This window comes from Pecten maximus, chromosome 8, assembly GCF_902652985.1.
Source record: "Pecten maximus chromosome 8, xPecMax1.1, whole genome shotgun sequence".
Classification (NCBI taxonomy): Eukaryota; Metazoa; Mollusca; class Bivalvia; order Pectinida; family Pectinidae; genus Pecten; species Pecten maximus.
Genome location: NC_047022.1, coordinates 38,467,043 through 38,482,546, shown reverse-complemented (window position 1 = coordinate 38,482,546; position 15,504 = coordinate 38,467,043). Strand labels below are relative to the sequence as shown.

The 15,504-nt window shown below is 37.8% G+C and overlaps 1 protein-coding gene across 1 annotated transcript; it reads right to left on the bottom strand.

Moving 5' to 3' along the window:
- Nucleotides 1-1,179: 1,179 nt before the first annotated feature.
- Nucleotides 1,180-12,906, bottom strand: LOC117333440 (peroxisomal sarcosine oxidase-like). Its single transcript, XM_033892737.1, has 8 exons — nt 12,496-12,906; nt 6,839-6,990; nt 5,907-6,117; nt 5,032-5,214; nt 3,887-4,033; nt 2,758-2,907; nt 1,973-2,048; nt 1,180-1,435 (listed from the first exon to the last, which is right to left on the bottom strand). Exons 1-8 carry the CDS (start codon nt 12,595-12,597, stop codon nt 1,311-1,313), a joined length of 1,146 nt encoding a protein of 381 aa, XP_033748628.1. The 5' UTR covers nt 12,598-12,906; the 3' UTR covers nt 1,180-1,310.
- Nucleotides 12,907-15,504: the final 2,598 nt, after the last annotated feature.

Genomic DNA, 15,504 nt, shown 5'->3' with positions numbered 1-15,504 from the left:
CATCCCGGAGACAGCGTGTAACGTTTATATACATATCATCTCCGAGACGGCATGTAACGTTTATATACATATCATCTCCGAGACAGCGTGTAACGTTTATGTACATATCATCTCCGAGACAGCGTGTAACGTTTATATACATATCATCTCCGAGACGGCGTGTAACGTTTATATACATCTCATCTCCGAGACAGCGTGTAACGTTTATATACATATCATCCCCGAGACAGCGTGTAACGTTTATATACATATCATCCCCGAGACGGCGTGTAACGTTTATATACATATCATCTCCGAGACGGCGTGTAACGTTTATATACATCTTATCTCCGAGACGGTGTGTAACGTTTATATACATATCATCTCCGAGACGGCGTGTAACGTTTATATACATATCATCTCCGAGACGGCGTGTAACGTTTATATACATCTCATCTCCGAGACAGCGTGTAACGTTTATATACATCTCATCTCCGAGACGGCGTGTAACGTTTATATACATATCATCTCCGAGACAGCGTGTAACGTTTATATACATCTAATCTCCGAGACGGTGTGTAACGTTTATATACATATCATCTCCGAGACGGCGTGTAACGTTTATATACATATCATCTCCGAGACAGCGTGTAACGTTTATATACATCTAATCTCCGAGACGGCGTGTAACGTTTATATACATATCATCTCCGAGACAGCGTGTAACGTTTATATATATATATCATCTCCGAGACAGCGTGTAACGTTTATATATATATATCATCTCCGAGACAGTGTGTAACGTTTATATACATATCATCTCCGAGACAGAGTGTAACGTTTATATACATATCATCCCCGAGACAGCGTGTAACGTTTATATATATATCATCTCCGAGACAGCGTGTAACGGTTATATACATATCATCTCCGAGACAGCGTGTAACGGTTATATAGATCTAATCTCCGAGACAGCGTGTAACGTTTATATATATATCATCTCCGAGACAGCGTGTAACGGTTATATATATCTAATCTCCGAGACAGCGTGTAACGTTTACATACATATCATCCCCGAGACAGCGTGTAACGTTTCTACACAAATCTTCAGTATTGAAACGGTTGGTATCGTATGATACTGTTGCTTTCTAGATTCTTACTTCTTTTTTTTCGTTCTCCGATGAAAATATCAACATTACGTTTTGATTTACCTTTTTAAGCATATAAGTAAATGTGTCACATACAAAAAGGTAATCATATGTTTGTGAAGCTATCCGTGTATTATTATAAGTTTTATTTGATTAGTTTGTTATCCGAGAATGCTTAAAGTCTCATAATTTGGATGATTTTTGGAATCGGTCGATCCTAAAATGAGACAGGTCGTAGGATGGTGTCTTTCTCATGACCAAATCAGACAGGACTTTTCCCACAACTGGTGAAAGTTTGAAACCATGTCCTGTAAAACAAGGAATCGGTATGTACATATTATTCATTATCATCGACATAACAGTTCTTTCAGTCAACTCTCGACATATATCAATCATCGACATAACTCTCGACGTATTAACATCACCGATATAACAGCTCTTTCAGTCAACACTCGACATATTGACATCACTGAGACGGCAGTTCTTTCAGTCAACACTCGACATATTGACATCACTGAGACGGCAGTTCTTTAAGTCAACTTTCGACATATGAACAACATCGAGTAAACAATTATTTCAGTCAACTCTTGACATATAACATTAAACTGTTCATTCTGTTGGAATCAATATAAGAATTTCAATTGATTAATTTGTATGGCAAGAACGACATTTTCGTTCACTGATACACTTAACATGTTGCCCAAATAAACTCTAATGTTACTTTAATAAATACTGATTGAATGTAGTCGATTTGAGTAATGAGTGTTAAACCAACTGGAGGGCTAAGACATTGACGTTATCATACTTTTCAGGTTTTAAGCAGGTGTCGACTATTGTGGACTCACCAGAGAAGCCTGTTCCGATGATTACGTTCCGCCATGCTGGGTGTCTGTCTAGTACCAAGTCGTGGTCCGGGGTATTCTTAAATATACAGTATATTACAATATCATGTTTTACACTCAATAACATTTTGTCTCTGACGAAGAAATGCCTTAATTCTACTAAATAAAGAAATTGCAACGGATTCCTTAAAGGTATACGCTGTACACAATACTGTAACGAAGGTGATTTAGTATCCAAAAGGTTACTCTGCAATACGACCAATTTTTTATGACTATACCTAATTTCAATAACCCTTTTTTCAATTTTTAGACTGTGACATGATAAAAAATATCCCATCAGGGAATCTAGCACCGCGTAGGTAAAAGGAGAGTATATTACCTCTTAGATATCCGACCACCAAAAAGGTTTCTAAATAAACTAGGATTTTAGAGCGACACACGCATGTCAGATAGACTGAACTGAGGGAGGTGAGCTAGATAACACTTCAAAAGGACTTCTATCATATTGTTTTCACACTTTGGTAGGCTTCAAAAGGACTCATATCATATTGTTTTCCTACTTTGTAGGCTTCAAAAGGACTCATATCATATTGTTTTCCTACTTTGTAGGCTTCAAAAGGACTCATATCATATTGTTTTCTTACTTTGGTAGGCTTCAAAAGAACTATCATCTTGTTTTCTTACCTTGGTAGGCTTCAAAAGGACTCAAATCATAGTGTTTAAATCATAGTGTTTCCCTAGTTCGGTGGGCTTCAAAAGGACCTATATCATGTTGTCGTCTTACTTACTGTGTAAATACATGTTTCTGTGACGGCGGGGTGAGGCTCCAACAGTGGGAAGTGTTTAGCCACGAACTTTTTCATATCCTCCAGAACCCAGGAACTGTCTGCGATGTCTCTTCTATCGGGGTCGATTTCGGGACCATAGTGCAAGCACAGCTAGAAATATTGATACGAGTTCATAATATATTTTATTGATATAACAAAATGATTGAGCAGCATGCTTTGCCTATATAAGCTCTATCCATGACTTCATATTATATAAAAGTTGAAGACAAGTTATACGAGTTAGTGTTAAATGAAACACCACCCAGCCTCTACATAATGATGATGATTATCTCTTATGGTAACTATGGTTAACAGCGGGCCTGTATTAGAATATCAAGAACCAATACCGAAGAGATATATTGATTGACTGTAATAGAAACCCTTTAGATAACTTATGTGATTTAGGTTTATTCATATCACATCCAATCATACTACTGTACATAAAAGTATCCCCATCTTGGACGGAAGACTGATCTCCTTGTCAAGTTGTATATAAGCACCATTTTTGCGGGTTTTTTTTATGTAATTTAGAGATTGCTGATGTCGTTCCATTGTATATTGTAAATTTATTTTCATCGGGACACTGTTCAACGGTTTTAGCAAACTCTTAAGGCGAAACGGATCTTTTTCCCCGCGAAAACTGTGCTATTATTTCTCCATGCTATTCACTTTTCAAGCTTCTTATTTCCCTCGATTTTGTTATATCTACGGCGATCTGCTTAAATTCCCTGAAAATAACCTGAACATTATAGAGCTTCATAAAATCATACACCGCCTGACTCAAACTCTAAACAATGAAACATGATTAAACAAAAGAAAGTAGTAAGTAAACAAACAACACCTTTAGATATTGATTAAGTAATAATAAAGGTAATGAATATCAAATCCATTACACAGTTGTTTTTGTTTTTACAGTGATAGCAGCAGCCAAATCACTGTTAATTATAGAAGGGAGGTCAGGAAAATTCTAAAATGGATCAAAATAATTGTTAATACATTTGTTTAAAAAGTGATATTCATTCGGCATCACATAATCTTACAACTAGACCTACAGATTACTATGTCGAGACAATGCATAACCAAATTGTACCTTATACAAGCCCGGGTATTCTAAGCTCGGTAGGCCATACACGTCAAAGTCTCCACTTCCGCTGGCAGCTAAAAACGTTGGGAAGGTTTCAGCACCGTACGCTCCCGCTATTTTCTCTTTCCAATAAAACACACTAATACGGACTGCCTACAAATGGAAAAACATTGGCACACAAAACGTTAACTGCTATTCTATTGATTGTCTTTGTGAAGTTTGGCTTCAGTCACACGGCAGAATATATTAATATAACAGATTCTGTCATACCAAATTTTCCTGAAACTTGTATGACATATAACGGTACACTTATTAGTGGTCATTTGTAAAACTAACCATGATACATACTTTGGAATATTACACGAAGGATTATGCAAATGTACCATTAGTAAAAAGCAATTCAAAATATCAATTAGTAACACGTAGGGTATGTACCGAATCATGAAAAGTTAACCATACAGGTATTTCAAGTACTTCAGGTATTTTGTCCTTCTAGTTTACATGTTGGAGTTGTGAACTCAGTCTACTGTAAGTCACAAATTAATGCAGATGGAATTCTCTTATACTATCAATTTAACAACTTAGTGGGTAAACGCATCGATAAGAAATATTGAAAACCAACTATAATTCGAGACAATTTTCATTAAAGCATTAAACGGGCAAAACGGCTAAAATAAGGTTACCAGCTATAATTGTGGCTAAAAATTCTGAAATTCGAAATTATGCTTTACTAACCGGAGGAGCTTCCGTAAATTCGTAAAATGTTTTTGTCATGTTAATATTTTGGTTTATTTGGCGACTGTTTAATTGTATTGGTCACAGTAGATATCTTAGTGTGTGATCCGTCATTAGTTCAAAGGCAATTGCTGCAAAAACCGAAAACCACCGGTTCCATTTCAATTAAGGTGGCTTAATAGATGAATGTATAGCAGGTATATGCAATGAAGAATTGGATGTGGTGCACAAGGATGACAATTATTAAACTACAGTAATCAACTTTTAACTGCAAATATACCATACATAAACGCAGTCGATTCTGTTTATATTCAAAGTTAAGAAATTAGAACTTAGTTTCGGGATTATAAATCACTTCCTTTACGATTGCTGTCTGTATCCTCTCCGCCTCTTTACCTGGGTTTGTCCGTACTTACCTTGAGTGGTAAATGAACACCGAGAGGAGGCAGTATTTTGGTGGCCCAGGGTCCGACAGTTAGGACCAGATTCCGCCCGCGATAGCTGCCCTTGTTGGTTTTTACTGTCACAATGTCTCCAGGAAATATGTCTACCATCGACTCGTTATCACGTAGGACGCCGCCATGCTTGACAAACTCACTCTGGAAAGGGCCATTGTGTACTGAAGCAGCATAACATACGGAAGTTTTCCTGATTTCACGAGATCAGTTAACTTTTATAATAACCAGTCCCATTTAAACATGATGCCGTAACATTTCTATGATATTTGTTTTAACTTTGCTGTGGTATATAAACCATTATATATTTCAGAAGATGCATTGTATCGTTATGTTTAAATTCCAATAACCAACCGTGTGTATGGGAATGTCGGTTTGGATATCATGCTAATTTATACAGTAATCACACAACTTTATATATGACAGTTAACCATGCGGAGAGCTGTCTTTATTGTCTAGGGTGGCAATGTTGAATAATAGAAGAGCACATGGTATATATTTCAATCTATTAAATTTTTATTTTATGTACGTCAGTCAAGTATCACGATTACATGCACGAGATAAAAATATACTGTTTTTTAAATGTTTTATTATGACCGCCAGTAAAATTATTTGTTGTACTTTGAAACATCCCCTGTTGCAGACGTAGAGAATTATCTATCAGAATTACAAGAACTGTATATATTGAAATGTTTACTGGTTAAACATTTTAGTAATCATTAAGAATTATTCATTAACGTGTCAAAATATTCAGGATTTAGATGTTTGTTACTTTTTAGTCACCGTTGCCAAACACGAGGGAAAACCTGGCGACTTGTAACGGGAGTATAGATTACCTGAAAAGCCGCCAAAGCCTTGTCAGCGAACAGCACGCCTCCAATGTGGTCCTCCACACCCTGAACTCCAGAATAGTTCAACATCGGATATTTTGACTGCAGGCCTTGTTCATCGAGTTTTGTGAACGGTACCGAGTACTTCCGAAGTGCCTGGACCGTTCCAGCAATTAGATTGCTTTCCGCTTTCCCGACCACCAGAAGTCCCGTTTTCCTGTATAACCAATATTACCATTTCCTTCACGAGTTTTGTAAAAGAATGTTTATCTTATCTAGAACACATCGATACAATACATTCCGTAAGATACACACATCAAACCACGTTATCTTGACATAGATCAAACACATAGGTTGAGTTACACTGTAGGTTATTGCACCTTCTCATGCAGATTATGACATTTCTTTGGACCTACATCTAGTGTTTTGGACGTCTCCTATGATAATCACTGACGAGTCCTAAAATAACGAAACAGTTGTATGGTGCAGCCCATTTCATTAACATTGAAAAGTGTACTTTTAAACAACACCGTCGGGTACATTGACCGTCTGTGTTCTCGGTCTTAGCCTATGCAATTGTTTTCTCATTGGAAACGACCAGCGGTTTTCTCTAAACACTTCTTCTAGCGAAAAACTGTAACTGAATAAACAACTGTTTCCAACTGGGTCAGCTATTTGGAAATAAGGAAAAGAAGCTGGGAAATCATAACTGGCATAAACGGTAATTAGGGTATTAAAGGGGAGGTGCATTTGCTCAATGACTAAATCAATCTAGAAAAAAATTGGCTATTGGGTATTTCAACAAAATATACCTGTGTATATTCTGAAGCGAGGACACTATACCAAATAATTTAAAGACTAAACATGTCACTAGATGATTTTATTAAATAACCAATTACTATGTTTATGACCTAGTTTATCCCGATTGAGTAACTCACTTGTATAAAGTCGTTCCAGACCCTTTTTCTAATTCCTCCCATAACTTGTAAGCTTCTTTCATCATCTCCGTATAATAATCAGCCCCTCCGTACGCCATTCTCGTGATCCGGCTCTGTCCATGGGAACTTCCGCGGGAATGGGGAAGAGGGAACTAAAACATCAAAATCATACGATTGTATCAAAAAGGTGATTGATGATTATAACGTTTTCCTAAAGTGGCCTAAATATCAAAATCATTTGGATCCACGGCGATAGTAATTGATTCCATATTAGAGGACTCTGAAGTCCACGGCGATAGTGGTGATATCCCAATTAGAACATTCGGAAGTCCACGGAGATATTGATTGATATCCCCATTGGAATACTCGGAAGTCCATGGCGATAGTGGTTGATATCCCTATTGGATACTCTGAAGTCCACGGCGATAGTGGTTGATATCCCTATTGGAATACTCGGAAGTCCACGGCGATAGTGGTGATATCCCAATTAGAACATTCGGAAGTCCACGGCGATAGTGGGGATATCCCAATTAGAATACTATGAAGACCACGGAGATAGTGATTGATATCCCTATTGGAATACTCTGAAGTTCACGGCGATAGTGATTGATATCCCTATTGGAGGACTCTGAAGACCACGGAGATAGGGGTTGATATCCCTATTGGAGGACTCTGAAGACCACGGAGATAGTGGTTGATATCCCTATTGGAATACTCGGAAGTCCACGGCGATAGTGATTGATATCCCTATTGGAATACTCGGAAGACCACGGCGATATTGATTGATATCCCTATTGGAATACTCGGAAGTCCACGGAGATAGTGGTTGATATCCCTATTGGAATACTCGAAAGTCCACGGAGATAGTGGTTAGTTCACGGCGATAGTGATTGATATCCCTATTGGAATACTCGGAAGACCACGGCGATAGTGATTGATATCCATATTGGAATACTCGGAAGTCCACGGAGATAGTGGTTGATATCCCTATTGGAATACTCGAAAGTCCACGGAGATAGTGGTTAGTTCACGGCGATAGTGATTGATATCCCTATTGGAATACTCGGAAGACCACGGCGATATTGATTGATATCCCTATTGGAATACTCAGAAGTCCATGGCGATAGTGGTTGATATCCCTATTGGAGGACTCTGAAGACCACGGAGATAGTAGTTGATATCCCTATTGGAATACTCAGAAGTCCATGGCGATAGTGGTTGATATCCCTATTGGAATACTCGGAAGTCCACGGAGATATTGATTGATATCCCTATTGGAGGACTCTGAAGATCACGGCGGTAGTGGTTGATATCCCTTTTGAGCGATTTCCTAAGTTACTGTTTATAGCGCAATACCTCAGTTTTGACCAGTGTGTGGTGTTGCGGTATTTGCGGTATTTGAATATGTTCTCTTCTTTTGAAGATGATTCCCTTTACACTTGTTGAGTCAAACTTAATGGAGTAACAACAAAAGTGCAGTTCCAGCTTTTCCTACGTATCATAAGATTAATTGGTTCGGCTCATCCTCAATACTTCATGAGCTATCATAACATTCGCTTTCTCATATTCCAGTGGCTACGTAACCCTGGAGCATTGAGGATGGCTTCGACTAAAATCAAAGACTTCTTAAATAAGGTAATGCCGTGATATTTTCCATTCATTGACACTAATTCTCCCACGTAATCTAGTTTGTTCCATATTTAGGGGCTTGGTCTCTAAATTAAAATTGATTTGTTAAATGCCGACTGTTTTTTTTTTTTATTTTGTTTTGTTTTGAAGTCCTACCAGCTATTGCGGCTGACTTAGAGATAACGATACATTATGAACATCACAGAGGTTCAAGAGATACGGGACTATGAAGGTTATTGTCATATCAGCTATTGTGAGACGTGAATACAACCGTATTGACTTGGCTACTGTAAACGTTACCTCATCTAAAATAACGTGCCGATTTCTTGAAGAAAATATTGCCACCACCGGGAACAGAATGTACGGGGGTGGTTAGCCCGAGTTTCATCTGCCCACTATCTTGTCCAGATTTGTCATATCCACATCCACTGTACTACGTCCGTCCTCCCCGTCCTCCCACTATCTTGTCCAGACATGTCCTATTCACTACGACGTCCGTCCTCCCCGTCCTCCCACTATCTTGTCCAGACTTGTCCTATACACTACGACGTCCGTCCTCCCCGTCCTCCCACTATCATGTCCAGACTTGTCCTATACACTACGACGTCCGTCCTCCCCGTCCTCCCACTATCATGTCCAGACTTGTCCTATACACTACGACGTCCGTCCTCCCCGTCATCCCGTCCTCCCGCTATCTTGTCCAGACTTGTCCTATTCACTACGACGTCCGTCCTCCCCGTCCTCCCGCTATCTTGTCCAGACATGTCCTATTCACTACGACGTCCGTCCTCCCCGTCATCCCGCTATCTTGTCCAGACTTGTCCTATACACTACGACGTCCGTCCTCCCTGTCCACCCGCTATCTTTTCCCGACATGCCCTGTGCCTATTTGTCAGTTCAGTTCATTTTTTATTAAGTGAATATAACAACACGATCAAACATAAATATTAAAATGTACAATTATATGAAAAACATGAAAAACGGAGGGTGATCAACATGATATTGTAAGCTCATTCTAAAAAACGTGCATCTCAATAGTTTAACAAAATGATATTTAACCATTTAATTTCTCTGTCCTTTTTCTAAAAGCTAAATGAATAGATTTGCCGGTTTTATTTAGTTCTTTTACCTTGTTTGCACTTGATAGTTTTACTAATTTGAAAACACTTGGCTTTCTGTCATAATAATTCTTGATATATTTTTGACACAGATCGTAGTAAAATGGACACTGTAATACAAAAATGATACTCGTCTTCAATTTCTTCTAAATTGCAGCAAACGCACAATCTGTTAGCCCTAGGAACATTATGTTTTCTACCATACTCTATATTTATATTATGCGACGAAAGTGTATTTTAGATAAACACTTTTAATAAACACTATCAATAGGCTTAATTACATATAATTGTAAACACAAATTATCAACTAAATGTTGATATACTACTCCTCGTGACGTATCATTAATCCTATTAATGATTTTGCTGATACACATCCTTAATTATATTTTCTATTACACTATAAGTATAATAACTTACTGTAGCTACATGACAGAGATAAGTTAGTCCTGTTTTATCTAGTTCATTGTTAATGCTAATTACCAGTCGCCATACGATCTATGCTTGTCACTAGAACTTTATACTTGAGGTATACGTTAATTTGGGGGAAGATGTGTGTCATGCATCAAAAGTAGGTCACCCTGACCTACATTTTGATCTTTGGCAAACATAAAAGAAAATTGTTTGTTCGGGCTTAATGTCCTACAACTGGAACTTTCAACTCGGAGTATGGGTCAACTACGTGCGGCGGTGGGTCGTGTATCAAAATTAAGACTTGAAATTTCATAATTTGTGTATTTTTGGCATATGATTACACATCAGGGGACTGCAATTCGCCGAACTATTTTGTCTATATAACTAATGGACATTGGTAACAAGTAATTATTGTATAACGGAATCGTAGATAGAAAAACTCCCACATGCCCAATACTGACTGTTTACTCTCTATTATCACAGGTAGAAAAACAAGAGGCCCAATGTGCCTGTATCGCTCACCTGGCTCTACAGCAACTTTGAAGTTGATTGAGGTCATTTCTACATATACTATGCTGATTACCTCTTTGTTCAAATATCATAGTAAGCTAGGTTTATTCATATTAATAAATTTCTAGTCCTTCATTCCAGCATTCTATTGGCCTAATATCAGGTCTCGGAACCTCTTGGCTATCGCAAAATTATTGTTTACAGATTGAAGCCAATTTCACCCCTGTGACCTTGAATGTAGGTCAATGTCATTTATTTGAACAAAATTGGTAGCCCTTCACCCCAGCATGCTAAAAGCCTCATCTCAAGTCCCTGGGCCTCTTGGTTATTATGGAGAAGTCAATTGAAGAGTATAGCCTATTTGAACAATGTGACCTTTAGTGACCTTGAATGAAGGTCATTTATTTGAACAAACTGTGTAGCCCTTTACCCTAGCATGCTACAAACCCAATACCAAGTCCCTGGGCCTCCTGGTAATTGAGAAGAAGTCTTTTGAAGATTATAGCCTATTTGACCTATGTGACCTTGAATAAAGGTCAAGGTCATTTATTTAAACAAACTTTAGAGCCCTTCACCCAAGCATGCTACATACCTAATTCCAAGTCCCTGTGCCTCTTGGTTATTGAGAAGAAGTCGTTTGAAGATTATAGCCTATTTGACCCATGCGACCTTTAGTGAAGGTCAAGGTAATTTATTTGAACAAACTTTGTAGCCCTTCACCCCAGCATGATACAGGCCCAATATCAAGTCCTTAGGCCTCTTGGTTATTGAGAAGAAGTTGTTTCAAGATTATAGCCTATTTGACCATGTGACCTTGAATGAAAGTCAATGTCATTTATTTGAACAAACTTGGTAGCCCTTCACACCAGCATGCTACAGGCCCAATATCAAGTCCCTGGGCATCTTGGTTATTGAGAAGAAGTCGTTTGAAGATTATAGCCTATTTGATCCATGTGACCTTGAATGAAGGTCAAGGTAATTTATTTGAACAAACTTTGTAGCCCTACAACCCAGCATGCTACAGGCCCAATATCAAGACCCTGGGCCTCTTGGTTATTGAGAAGAAGTCGTTTGAAGATTATAGCCTATTTGCCCATGTGACCCTGAATGAAGGTCAAGGTAGTTTATTTGAAAAAAACTTTGTAGCCCTTAACCCCAGCATGCTACAGGCCTAATATCAAGTCCCTGGGCCTCTTGGTTATTGAGAAGAAGTCGTTTAAAGATTATAGCCTATTTGACCCATGTGACCTTGAATGAAGGTCAAGGTCATTTATTTGAACTAGCTTTGTAGCCCTTCAATCCAGTATGCTACAGGCCCAATATCAAGTCCCTGGGCCTCTTGGTTATTGAGAAGAAGTTGTTTGAATGAAAAAGTTGACGCCGGACGGCCGGACGGACGGACGGACGTACGGACGACGGACGACGGACGCCGCACCACGACATAAGCTTCGGGCAGGTGAGCTAATAAATGTATCTTATATCTGAGCGATGTTAATATGTACGTTAACATACCGTTGGTGGTTCGTTATCATGTACTGAGCCAGGGTTGTTGAGTGATCAACTGAATACAGCAATAACAAAATTTTCGAAATTATGTTTTCTGGATTTCTGAACAAAACAGTTAGCGCTTCTTGTCTTCAATTGATTACTGCTAATCATTTTCGACGACATGTTAGTTTAAGATGTCGATACGTTTAGAATCATACACCATTTAATAGTTGTGTTAACTTAACGTTAAGCTTGCCAGGCTGCGAACATCAGCCCGGGTTGTTATATGTACCGTCCCCAGTATGGCCTTCAGTTATTTTTACGCGATTCCTGTTTACCAACAGATGTCACAATTCTGGGTTGAAATATTTTTTTAAACTCTTAATGTTATTCCTATCTTGCGATGTCAATTGATAAATATTTTGCTTGCAGGTAAAACCACTAGAGCATTGTAACTTATGTGATCGTGAAAACGACACTGAGACGAGAGCGAAATCTCACCTGTTCAAGTAACAAAGTGTTTTGTCCATTCTTGGCCAGATTGTATGCCGTTGACGAGCCTTCTATGCCCGCCCCCACCACGATACAGTCGTACACCTGCATGTCTCTGCTCCAGTTGTAATACACTGCCTAGGCGTGTGATAATCCGTGTGATACTACGAGAACATGTAGGTCAGGCTGCCGGCCTCGACGACTGTAATCCTTGTGTTCATAAATTGTTAGTTTAAAAGTTACTTCGTTTGTGACGCCAACGAGTAGCAGAAAGGCTACAGACAATGATTGTTTAAACTCAGCTGATCCACAACACAGAAACAAAATATCAACACTACAACAATGGGAGAATCAATTAACATAATTACTCTACTGAACACCACATAGGCCTAACAGACAGACAGGAGCTTCACAAGTGTACTCAACCACAGGTCCTAGCCTCGTCTGTCAATACATTCAATATATGATCTTGATAATCCTGTGACTATATATTGGATGTATTGACAGACGAGGCTAGGTCCTGTGACTATATATTGGATGTATTGACAGACGAGGCTAGGACCTGTGACTATATATTGGATGTATTGACAGACGAGGCTAGGACCTGTGACTATATATTGGATGTATTGACAGACGAGGCTAGGACCTGTGACTATATATTGGATGTATTGACAGACGAGGCTAGGACCTGTGACTATATATTGGATGTATTGACAGACGAGGCTAGGTCCTGTGACGCAACATAACACAATCTACCGTCTAGCCATCCGTGTAAATAGTGGTCGGCGAACATCAAACTAAACTTTAACAAACGTTAGCCTGAAGAAGGTGTGCGCACAAATACTAATTTGATCTATTTGGTATGTATTATATTGAATCATAGTTTACTGGTCACTGAATCATGATGTACTGGTCGCTGTACCAGCCATATTGTATAACTCACCAATGACAATTGTTTATTCTCATAAACATAAACAGCACAGTGCAACGAATATGAACATTAACAAATAGATAACAATGATACATGGTAAAACAGGATGGACATCAGTAAATTGTGAATTAGTTATCTTATTTATATCAATAATAAATTTAGCCAATAAAGTAAGTTCATTTTGAGTTAGGTTATTGAATAATGTATGGAATTTTCATGTATTTGATCTTTCATAATAATATGTAGACATATATTTACACCAGACTCACCTGACCACTAGGTTAACAGGTGTCCGCTCGTGGACACATATAACACTGAATTATACTCTCATAAATGAATTCTCGGCAAAACTACGTGAGCTCCTACATACTCATTTATCTCAAACTTTACAATAACTGTTTAATAATATGTATAATGCTGTTAGTTCCTCAGTCCTCTTTACTTTTTGGAAAGCTAACATTTGTATTTCTTACTGTGGTCAGTTGGATGAGACACACGTACACATCCGTATAAAATATAGAACGTGTCATACGAAGCATGCTCTGCCATTACGTCATTTAACCTGTGGTGTTATTTATTAACCCTTTTATTTGGCTATTTATTTTTATATCTATCTGTGAACCACCCAGGACTTTTCTAATTAATAATAATAGGCCTTCGACGATTGAATTAACACTATAACGATACTGTTCGTTATTTATCTACTAAACTAATGTAACTCTTCCATGTTCTATGTCTGTGTGTGAGCGTTTGTAATTTACTTGTCTTGATAAAGGAACAGATTGCCTCGAAAATCCGACAATTTACATGTCTGTTCTGTCAAACGAAAATAAACAAATAAACCGAAGGAGATATATCTTCCTTCAAATACTTGTAACATATTAGGTTTAATAATATTTAAAAAAAATAAGACTTTGCTATTACAGAAATGTAGAAATAAGATGTGGTTGTGTTCGGGAATCTAGTTGTAAGAGAAATCATTATGAAAGCCCTTTTGCTTATTTGGGTTTACCTCAGGATTAGAAATGAAAAGTGTCGATACATTGTTTATTCTTTATCCTTTGTGAATGAAGGTGGCAAACACTGCTGGTGGACTTTAGATAGCTGCTCAGAAAATAACAAGTGTTGACGTTTTTTTTTTAAATAAGCGCTAATAATTATCTTGTGTATCTATGTATTTAACCGAGCGCAGCGAGTCGATCAGCAGAAATAGTCACGCTTGGTGCGATATAAAGACACATACTTCAAGTGTGTTCATCCTGGTGTTGGATATTTTCGATATCTAGTAAATGCCTGAAATGTTAATTTTTTCACCTTTCACAGCGTCTTGACATCAGGTTATTGGCAAATATCTCATAAATGTACAGTCACAAGCGTTTACTTTATAGGTGTGGGTAGTACGACAACACACAGCGAAGGAGAATACTTTATGCTGGTGTTGAGATGTACGCAGCTCATTCACTTATTATAAGTACAGTGTATTTTTTGTCACCTTAATTAACCGTTTATGAAATCATTCTGTATATACATTTTTGTATTACCAGGTTGTGGTACCTCCTATGAAAAATATTTTAAGTGGTACTAGTATTTTGTATACGTAATTGACACAATATTAATCTATAGTCTTAATTGTGAGTTATGACTATCAATTGATGAACTTTACTATGAGGTAGCTCTCTTCTTCTTTAACAACACTTTTATTGACTCGTGTTCCATCCTTAGCAGTGATGTCTTCCTACCATCTACCAACACCACATTTATATATTATTGGAACAAAAGGTAATAATATGGTATGTTTTCGAAACGTTTCATTTCAAATATATTTCATTAATGAAACAAAAGGATTGGGCAAAAAGACTACGTAATCGTCTTCTGATTCCTGTGATTAGTTTATTTAATACATAAAGACTGTATGTAATCGTCCTCCGATTCCTGTGATTATTTAATACATATAGACTGTATGTAATCGTCCTCTGATTCCTGTGATTATTTAATACATATAGACTGTATGTAATCACTCTCTGATTCCTGTGATTATTTAATACATATAGACTGTATGTAATCACTCTCTGATTCCTGTGATTATT

What these genes read in the sequence shown, in the direction of transcription:
- LOC117333440 (XM_033892737.1), bottom strand. Translation starts at nt 12,597, where the DNA reads ATGCAGGTGTACGACTGTATCGTGGTGGGGGCGGGCATAGAAGGCTCG. An exon ending in AGGCTTTGGCGGCTTTTCAG is followed by an intron (nt 5,215 to 5,906) that starts GTAATCTATACT and finishes GGCCCTTTCCAG; the next exon opens with AGTGAGTTTGTCAAGCATGG. An exon ending in CAGAAACATGTATTTACACA is followed by an intron (nt 2,049 to 2,757) that starts GTAAGTAAGACG and finishes TGTATATTTAAG; the next exon opens with AATACCCCGGACCACGACTT.